The 10952-nt window shown below is 38.0% G+C and overlaps 1 protein-coding gene across 1 annotated transcript in view; it reads right to left on the reverse strand.

The window, feature by feature from the left end:
• Positions 1-6: 6 nt before the first annotated feature.
• Positions 7-10952, reverse strand: part of ACAD11 (acyl-CoA dehydrogenase family member 11) — an 82484-nt gene continuing 71538 nt past the window's right edge. Inside the window, exons 18-20 of the mRNA XM_023513069.1 lie at positions 2636-2752; positions 1656-1765; positions 7-360 (exon numbers count right to left, since the gene is read on the reverse strand). Of these exons, the coding sequence (XP_023368837.1) occupies positions 246-360; positions 1656-1765; positions 2636-2752 (342 nt within the window). The 3' untranslated portion in view covers positions 7-245. The remainder of the gene's footprint in view (positions 361-1655; positions 1766-2635; positions 2753-10952) is intronic.

A 10952-nucleotide genomic window follows, 5' to 3' on the forward strand; every position in this document is an offset into this window, starting at 1 on the left:
AAGTAAACGCTAAACTGCTTGGGCACCAGAGTGAGTGACAAGAGCTACAGAATTTCTTGTTTACTTTCCTATGTGTCCCTCAAAATTACAAAACCCACTGATCAAAACAGATGCTAAAATTTTTAACCACAAGTAATTAACCCTGTGCTAAAAATGCTGCAAAAATGTGAGATTCAAATGTTGCAGTCAGTTAAGTCTAAATAAAGGAGAGCTTCTGCCTGCGGGATGTGGCAGTGTCACTCTCCTTACATCTTGGCTGTCAACCCTCTGGCTTGGTCCTGCAGCTCCATCTTTGCGATTGCTGAGAGGTGGACTTCGTCAGGTCCATCTGCTAACCTCAAAGTTCTAGTTAGGGCATACCTGGAAAAAAGAGGACCCGGAATCACAGGAGTTATCAAGATCAGCATGGCACTCTAAATTCAGTCACTCTGATTCTTAGCCAAGACTATATTAATCCTTGAAATCCCACCACAGTAGTAGAAAAAGTACAAGGAAAATAAGCCAAGGGGCTTCTGAAATGTCATTTTAAAGTTCCAACTTGGGAAAATTAAGTGGCAAAGTACAGTGAGGTTAATCCCATTTTTGGTTTGCTACAGGTTACTAGAAGTTGCTAGAATTTAGAGATATCTTAGGTTAGCCACAGATGATGTATGGTTTCATACTAGATAGTTCTTTCTTGGGGTTAAAAGTTGATGAGGTATGAGACTCTATCTCCAGTGTGATATGAAAGGTGACACTGTGACTATGTGTGGAGATGGAAAGATGGGGAATGTGGAATGTTCCTTCTTGGCCCCCACAATCAGAATCTGGATATAAGATAGTCACTGGCACTGTTGCCAATTCAGCTGCAGCCTGGCTGTGTGGCTAGTAAACTGTCCTAAGTGTACACAGCCTGGGCCTCTGTGGCTATCTCTGCACCGTTCCCCTTCTTTCTGTTTCAGAGCAGAACTCCATGCTGTGTCGATAGCCCAGGAGCCTTCAGTGGGCCCTTAGTGTAAATGTTAACATAATGGAGTGAAGAGAGATTTTATAATCATAAAAGCAAGTAATCTTAGTGTTGAATTCTGCTAAAGTACCGCTAGCACTTCATTTAGCCTTTACTTATACTTTAAAATAAGTTAGTACCTTGCATCTATAGATTTTTAATCTCCAAGCCTATCAAATGTAGATATTTCTTTATTTTCTTCTCTGAGGCAGGGTCTCATTCTCTGTCACCCAGGCTAGAGTATAGTGGCATCATTATAGCTCACTGCAATCTCAAACTCCTGGGCTCAAGTGATCCTTCCACTTGGACCTCCCAAGGCCAAAGAAACATCTACATTTGATAGGCTTGGAATTTAAAAGTCTACAGATGCAAGATACTAACTTATTTTAAAGTATAATTGAAGGCTAAATGAAGTGTTACAGGTACTTTAGCATAGAGTTCAGCACCAAGATTAGTTGGCCTCCCAGGTAGCTGGAACTAGAGATGCCTCTACCACACCTGATTTTTCCGTATTTTGTAGAGATGGAATCTTCTTTTTGTTCAGGATGGTCTCGAACTCCTGGCCTCAAGTGATCCTTCCACTTTGGCCTTCCAAAGAGCTAGGATTATAGGCATGAGCCACTGCAACCAGCTGTCAAATGTAGTTGGTTCTTAAATGACATCTACTCACATGTTAGCCAGAGGATAATCCTGAGAAACGCCAGCACCTCCATACACCTGGATGGCCCGGTCAATGATTTTGCAGACAGCCCGTGGGGCAGCCACTTTGATCATTGCGATCTACATAAGCCAGATATGGAAAGAATGCCTCTTTCTTAGACTAGACACAATGTGGCAGAATTTGACATACTCTGTATTTCGTTTGTGAAAACAAATAAGGAAATTTTTCCACATCCAAGTCATCACTCAAATGGTATCCCTGATGAAAGCCAACATAGTGATCCTGCTGTAAAGCAGTTAATGGCCGCATTTCAGTCAATACAGACTCTCTGGAAAGAGACATCTCTTCCAAGTCACATTTTATTCATTTATTTATAAATTGCCTCATTTCCAGAAGAATTTAAGGCAGCCAATAAATCATACACATCACCATAGGGATCATAACAAAAGTTCAAGGGTTTTTGCCCCACTAATCAGTTTTCTTTTAGCAATTTTGTGGGCTTTCAGAACTAAACAATTATGTCCTTGTTCTGTATAAGCCAGAAACAAGAGGGCAGGGGACACCAGGTGTCTTTTAGAAACATTCACTCTGTGGCAGTGTCATACAGCATATTCCATGTACATCTTCTTGGTGGCTCTTTACAGGAACCCTAGGCCACTAGCAGAAAGGTTGGGCGCTTTGCCCATGGTCACAAGGCTAGCAGCAAGGGGCATAGTGGGTACAATTAATCCCAGGGCTGTAGAAAGCCTAAGATTTTCCTGCTCCTTGCTGCTTCATCTGAAGAATGCTAGAAATATTCCGCATCCTGAAAATCATTCCCTATAGCAGCCTAGTGAAAGGAAAACTAACAAGTGACAGATACAATCTTTAAGCCAAAATTATATGGGGCTTCCAATATTCTGAGTGCCATCAAGGGGCACGCACAGTGAAATGCCCAGTGACTGAGAGAACTGGAGGAGGCTCAGCCACTGGGGGCTGGGGGAGCTCACCTCTTTCTTAGCACCAGCACTGCCCAGAGTGTCCATGCTGTGGGCAGCTTTCAGGGTCAACAGGCGGATCTCCTCAATGGCAATGCGGCTTTCAGCAATCCAGTGAGCCACAGCCTCCTGCAGGGAGCAACAGGGAGCAAAAGGAAGGAGGTGCTAAAGCAGATCCACAGTCTTGTTCAGTGAAACCCTCTCTAAGCTGAGGATTGTTCACAAGCCTTACTCTACGTATTTCAAAATGGAAGAGTTAATTCATTTAATGTAAGTATACTAGCCTAGCCTCATACCTGTGGAAAGTTACAGTTAAAATTAGAAGATTTTAGGAAGGAATATAATTTGCTCAGAAAAATCATTTATTTTGGATGTCTTAATGTCTATGTATGGTTAAGATGGTTGAACTTAGCAACTGTCTCGATGCCAAACTCCTCCTCATTGGCCCTCCTGAAAGCTAATCTTACGCTCTCATTGAAAACTTGGCTAAATGTAAGGTGGTGGAGTTGCTTATAGACAAACTAAATAAAGGTCAGCACAATTTCAGGGTGGGATGGTCCAGAAATCCTTTGTAGTGTTATTTTTATTTAATTACTAAAAATGACCTTTTTCTTTGGTTTTATGAATTTTAACACATGTATGGGTTGGTATAACCACAATCAAGGCACAGAACTGTTCCCTATTCCAACAAAACACTGGTGCTTCCCCTTTCACCCACACCCTTCTAGCATCCCTAACATCTGGCAACCACTGATGGCCACCAGGTTTGCCAATGCTAAAATTTTGCCTTTTCCAGAATGTCATAGAAGCGGAATCATGTAGCATGTATTATTATTATTTTTCAAGAGGGGTTCTTGTTATGTTGCCCAGGCTGGACTCAAACTCCTGACCTCAGTGCTGCAAGGAAGTACTCCAACACCCCTGCACCCCTGCCAGGGTGGTATTTGTGATGCCAAGCAAGGAGCTGGGGCTTTCACCTCCGCTGGTCACTGGTAATAACCCCTTGCACTCTGAACTGTTACTAGAACTGTTAGTGGAGACCAACTGCGGAGCCTGAATTTTCATTCCACCTGGCAGTCTGGAGGTACCACTCTCATCAGGTCTCAATGGAGGAAGAGAGGGGAACTTGGACCTCTATCTCTGTCTAGCAGTAATGTGGTTAGGCCACTCCTTCCTGTGACAGAGTGGTATCAAGGAAAGTCAGCTAAATATAAGGTTTAAATTTAAGGTCCAGAGTCTCACAACAATATGAAAATGTTCAGATTTTAATAAAAACCACTCATCATCCAAAACCAAAGAAGATCTCAAAATGAATTGAAAACATCAGTAGATGCCAACACTGAGATGACAGAAATATTAGAATTTCTGACAAAATTTTAAAGTAACCATGATAAAAATGCTCTATGAGCAATTATAAACCCAATTGAAACAAATTTAAAGGGCAGAGCTGGAAAAGTACTTGAAGGAATAATGGCTAAACACTTACCTCCCGAAATTTGGTAAGAGATCTAAGCTATAGATTCAAAAAACTAGGCAAATTCCAAGCAGAATAAATCCAAAAAACCCATAATCAACAAACATCAAAATGAAACTTTTTTTTGGTGGAGACAGAGTTTCGCTTTATCACCCATGGTAGAGTGCCATGGCATCACAGATCTCACAGCAACCTCCAACTCCTGGGCTTAGGTGATTCCCTTGCTTCAGCCTCCCAAGTAGCTGGGACTAGGGGCACTGCCACAATGCCTGTTGCAGTTTGGCCAGGGTAGGGTTTGAACCTGTCACCCTTGGTATGTGGGGCCGGCACCGTGCCCACTGAGCCACAGGCACTGCCCCAAAATGAAACTTCTAAAAATATAAAGATAAAGGTCAGAAACAGTGGCCAATGTAATCCTAGCACTTTGGGAGGTTGATGAGGGACAATCACTTGAGCCTAGGAATTTAAGATCAGCCTAGGCAATACAGTGAGACCCTGTCTCTACAAAAAACCAAAATACTTAGCTACACCTGCAGACCCAACTTTTTAAGAGGCTGACGTGGAAGGATACTTTGAGGTTAGAAATTTAAGGTTACAGTGAGCTATGACTGCCCCACTATATGGCAGCCTGGGTAACAGAGTGAGACCCTGTCCACCCTAACCAAGTCCCCACCAAAACAAATCTTAAAAGCATCCAGAGAAAAAAAATGACACCTTACTTACGGGGGAAACACACAGATGTGCATGTGCACACACACACACAATGTATGTCAGAAAGAAGCAGCATAATATTATTATTACTTTTTTTTAGAGACAGAGTCTTACTTTGTCACCCTTGGTAGAGAGCCGTGGTGTCACAGCTCACAGCAACCTCCAGCTCTTGGGCTTAGGTGATTCTCTTGCCTCAGCCTCCCAAGTAGCTGGGACTACAGGTGCCCACTATAATGCCTGGCTATTTTTTTGTTGCAGTTTGGCCCAGGCTGGGTTAGAACCCGCCACCCTCAGTATATGGGGCTGGTGTTGTACTCACTGAGCCACAGGCACTGCCCAGCATAATATTTAAGTGCTGAAAGAAAAATTGTCAACACAGAATCCTACACCTGGTAAGGATATCTTTTGGGAATGAAAGAGACATCAAAACATTCTCAGAGGAAGGAAAACTGAATTGATCACCTTATAGACCCTAAAAGAAGCTGGTGAACGTTTTAACACAATAACTAAGAAAATTACGTGAAGGCTATGTTAACCAGTTTGATGGAAGTGTTTCGGATTGTTTGTGTAAACACCACACTGTACCCCAGAAGTGCATTAATGTACACAGTTACTATTCAATAAAAAAAAAAAAGAAGAAGAAGCTGGGAGTGGTGGCTTATGGCTGTAATTCTAGCACTTTGGGAGGCTGAGGCAGGTGAATTGTTGGAGCTCAGGAGTTTGAGACCAGCCTGAGTAAGGGCAAAAACCTGTCTCTACCAAAAACAGAAAAGCTAACGGGGCACTGGTGGCAGGTGCCTATAGTCCCAGCTACTTGGAAAACTGAGGCAAGAAGATCACTTGAGCCTAAGAGTTTGAGGTTGCTATGAGCTATGATGATGCCATGGCACTCTGCCCAAGACAACAGAATGAGACTCTGTCTCTAAAACAAACAAACAAACAAACAAAATACATACATACATACATACATATATATACATATATATGTTTAGACCCTAAAAGAAGGACTAATGGAAGTTCTCTAAATAGAAGAGAAAGGTTCTTAAAAGAAGAAACCTTTGTAAATCAGGAAGAGATAAAGAACACAGTAACAAAAATGTGGTTAGTACAATTAGTTTTTCTTCTCTTAAATTTTTTTAATTATGTATGATGGTTAAAGCAAAACAATAACAATGATACTGTTCTAAATGTATTTAGAGAAAATAACTAAGACAATTAAATTATAAATGGGACAAGTTAAAGAGACTTAACAGGAGGCAAAATTTCTTCTATATTTTACTCAGACTGGTAAAATGATGACACCAGTAGACACCAATAGACTCTATAGATAGATACACATGTGTATATAATATATACAGCAATCACTAACAGAATTATACAAAGAGATACACTTAAGAACTACTATAAATAAATCACAATGGAGTTCTAAAATGTTAAATCTACTCACAAGAATACAGAAAAATAAAACAGAGATAACAAACGAAAAACAGAGTGAATGAACAGTAAGAAACATTTAAGCCCTACATATCAATGTAGGTGGGGTGAGAGAACCAAAAGAACCCAAAAAATAAAAAATAAAAAATATATCACGCAAATACTAGTCAACATCAGATAAAGTAGAATTCCAGAGCAAAGAATATTACCAGAGACAGAGAATGCCATTATGCTAATGCTGAAAGGACTAGCAAGAAGACATAGATAGCCTATATGTATTGCACATCAGAGCTTCTGAAAATGTAAATAAAAAACCGATAGAAGTGAAAGAAGCAATAGATAAAGACACAATTATAGTTGGAGACTTCACAACCTCTTTCTATCAACAATCAATTGAACTGGAGAGAAAATCAGTGGAGATATAGAGGAACTCAACAACATCATCAACTAACAGGATCTAACTGATATTTATAGAATTCTCCATCCAATGACAACAGAATATATATTCTTTCCAAGTCTCCACAAAACAATAGTAAGATAAACAATATTCTGGGCCATAAAACAAATTTAAAAGAATTGAAATAATACAGAGTTTCTTTGGTGACCACAATGAGATCAAATTAGAAATAAACAACAGAAAGAAAATAGGAAAATCTCCAAATCACTTGATATTAAGTAACACACTTCTAAATAATCCATGCATCAAAGAGGAGTCTCAAGTAAAATTTAAAAATATATGGATCTGAGTGATTGTGGATATATAAAATTGGAAAATTTGTGAGACACAGGTAAAAAAGTGTGGAGAGGAAAACTTATAGCTCTACATGCACATTCGACAAAAAGAAAAGTCTCAAATCAATAATCTATATTACCGGCTCGGCGCCTGTGGCTCAAGCGGCTAAGGCGCCAGCCACATACACCTAAGGTGGCGGGTTCGAATCCCCAGCCTGGGCCCACCAAACAACAATGATGGCTGCAACCAAAAAATGGCCAGGTGCTGTGGCGGGCGCCTGTAGTCCCAGCTACTTGGGAGGCGGAGGCAGGAGACTCACTTGAGCCCAGGAGTTGGAGGTTGCTGTGAGCGTGATGCCATGGCACTCTACCCAGGGGGATAGCTTGAGGCTCTGTCTCAAAAAAAAAAAAAAAAAAATCTATATTACCCACCTCAAGAACCTAGAAAAAGAAGAGTAAAATAATCCCAAAATAAAGTAAAAGAAAACAGTAAAAAGAAGGAAATAAAACTAAAAACAAAAAAATAGAGAAAATTTATGAAACAAAAATCTTGTTAATGTTAAGACCTAAAATATCAATTATTATATTGTATAATTTTATATATTATTAATGACATATCTTTGAAAAATTCAGTAAAATTGACAAACCTCAAGCAATACTGACAAAAAGGGAGGCAAAAATTACTAATATCAGGAATGAAACATGTTGATATGACTGCACACCCTATAGACAGCAATCGAATAACACTATGAATAACTCTAAACACACAAAATTGACAGCCTTAGACAAGATGGACCACTTCCTCAAAAAACACAAATACCACAACACATCTGATATAAAATAAATCAACTGAAGTATTCTAGAACTATTAAGGAATTTAAATTTAAATTTTAACACCCCCTTCCCCAATATCTCACTGGCAAACTCTACCAAATGTTTAAAGAAGAATTAATACCAATACCAGATAATCTCTTTCAGAAAGTAAAAGAAGTGGAACACTTTCCAGATTATTTTGTAAAACTAGTGCTACCCTGATACCAAACCAAATACTGATAGTACAAACAAACAAACAAACAAAACTAAACTAAAAACTGCAGACCAATACCCCTCATGAATACAGATGCAAAAATACTAATTCAGCAATACATAAAAAGAATTACATACTATGACAAAGTGGGATTATTCTGAGGCTGGAAAGCTTGTTCAGTATTTAAAAACTGATCAATGTACTCAACCATAATAATAAGCTAATGAAGAAAAATCACATGTTCTTAAAAATTAATGCAGAAAAAGCATCTGCCAAAATTTATCACTCATTGATGATAAAAACTCAGAATACTAGCTGTCAAGAGAAACTCAACTCAAAGAATATCTACAATAAATTTATAACTAACGTCATAATTAATGTTCCCCTAAGATTGGGAAAAAGGTAAGGGTGCCAGCTCTCACCATGCTCATTCAACATAGTGCTGAAAGTTCTAGCTTAGTGCAATAAGGCAAGTAAAGAAAATCAAAAGCATACATATTAAAAAGGAGGAAATAAAACTATCCTATATTTGCAGAATGACATGAACTTATAAGTTCAGCAAAGTCACAGGACACAAGATAAACACATAAAAATCAACTATATTTCTACATACTAGTAGTGGACACATGGACACTGAAATTGAAAACACAATACCATGTATAATTCCTTAAAAATCTGAAACACTGATGTGTAGAGTTTGTATGATGAAAGCCAGACAAAGATGATCAGAGAAGCAAAAAAAGCTAAATAAATGGAGAGACATACCATGTTCATGGAATAGAAAACTCAACATAGTAAAGTTATCAATTCTTCCCAAACTGACATACAGTATTATTCTACTGATGTAGGGGGTGTAGTCATATCAACATGTTGATTCCTGATAACAGTAATTTTTTTGCCTCCTTTTTTTGTCAGTATTGCTAGAAGTTTACCACAATATCTATCAAAATCCCTGAAAGATGTTTTTGCAGGTATGGCCAAAATTATTTTAAAAATTATATCAGGAGGCAAAGGAACTAGAATAGTTGAAAAAATTTTAAAAGAGAAGAGTAAAGTGAGAAGAATAATTCAAGCTTATTTTAAGACTAGTTATATAACCATAATAATCAAGACTGTGGTATTGACAGAGAGACAGACACATGACAACTAGGACAGAGAATCCAGAAAAGAATATCTTTATAAATATTCCTGACTGATTTTTGAGAAAGACAAACAAACCATCTTGACCTAAGTCTCCAAGTCTCATACCTTATATAAAAAAATTAAGTGGAAATGTATTTCACATTCAAATACAAAATGTAAAACTTCGTAAATAAATTATAGAAGAAAATCTTCTGGTCATAACAGAAAAGTGTTCTTAGATTTCAAACCAAAAAGCATGATCTGTACATGTAAAAATTGACAATTTAGAGTTCAGTAAAATTCAATATTTTTGTTCTATGAAAGACCTATGAAGAAGATGAAAAGACAAGTTATAGTATAGGAGAAAACATTTATAAACTACATAAGTGACAAAGGGTATTACTAGAATATGTAAAGAACTCACAAAATCCAATAGTAAAAAAAAAAAAAATCCAGCTAAAACATAGACAAAAGGCATCAACCAAAGAGGTTATAAGGAAGCAAATAAACATACAGAGAGATGTTCAACATGATTTGCCACTGGAGTAATATAAATTAAAGCCAGAAGGAGATATCACTACAAACCCATCAGAAGGCTAAAATAAAAAATTAGTGACAGCACTACATTGAGGAAGGGTTGTGAAGAGACTAGATCACTCTTCTGCAAGCTGATAAGAATCAAAAACAGAAAAGAGTTTGGTGGTTTCTTTAAAAACTTAATAAGCAACTACCATATGATCCAGTAATTATACTCTTGTGCACTGATTTTAGAGAAATGAAAACTTAAGTTCACACAAAAACCTACACATATTTGTTTACTGAAGCTTTATTTGTAACAGCCCCAAACTGGAAATAACCCAGATGTCCCTCAACAGGTAAATGGTTAAACAAACAATAGTACACCCATCCATACCAAGGAATACTACTCAACAATGAAAGGAAGCACTATTAATACACACAGCCTGGATGAATCTCCAAAGAATTAATAAGGAGCCATTCCTAAAAGTTTACATACTGGTTGATGCCATTCCTGGAATGAAAAAATTATAAAAATGAAGAACAATTAGTAGTTGGTGGGAGTTAATGAGGAAGCGGAGTGAGAGCAAAGTGGGCGGGTATAAAAGGCAACATGAAGGCTCCTTGTAGGGATGGAAGTGTTCTGTATTTGACTGTCAATGACATCCTGGTTCTGATAGTGTATTACTGTTTCCCAAGATGTTACCATTGGGGGAAACGGGGTAAAAGTGTACAAGAGATCTCTCTGTGTTATTTCTTATGTTTATATGTGAATCTACAGTTGTCTCGAAAGGAAAAGTTTAAAGAAAACAGATTGGTACTTGCTTCTCTTTTAGTTTAGAGAACATCCCCTGAGTTTTCCCCATTTGTCAGAATTTGGAAGAAAAGAGAGAAGATAAATAGAAGAATATAAACACCAATTATCATAAATCTCACGAGCAACCAAACCAGAATTCAGTAGAAACCCAAGAGACATACTAAATGCCTCTGGTTGACTGTAGTAGGTATTTTGATTCAAGCCACATTAACCTTCCCCGCCATTTTTATGCTAGGTGATGTCTGCTCTTCAACAGGGATATTTGATTAGAGTTACTCTAGAGCAATGATGTTAAATGCCACAACCACTGACCACATGTGGCTATTGAGCATGTGAAATATGCCTCGCCTGAATTGAGATATATCATAAATGTAAAATATACACCTGATTTTGAATAATAATAAAAGATTGTAAAATATCTCCTTAGTATTTTTATATTGATTTTTTTTTTTGAGACAGAGCCTCAAGCTGTCCCCCTGGGTAGAGTGCCGTGGCA

Source organism: Otolemur garnettii, unplaced genomic scaffold, assembly GCF_000181295.1.
Source record: "Otolemur garnettii isolate 467f Iridium unplaced genomic scaffold, OtoGar3 scaffold00032, whole genome shotgun sequence".
NCBI lineage: Eukaryota > Metazoa > Chordata > Mammalia > Primates > Galagidae > Otolemur > Otolemur garnettii.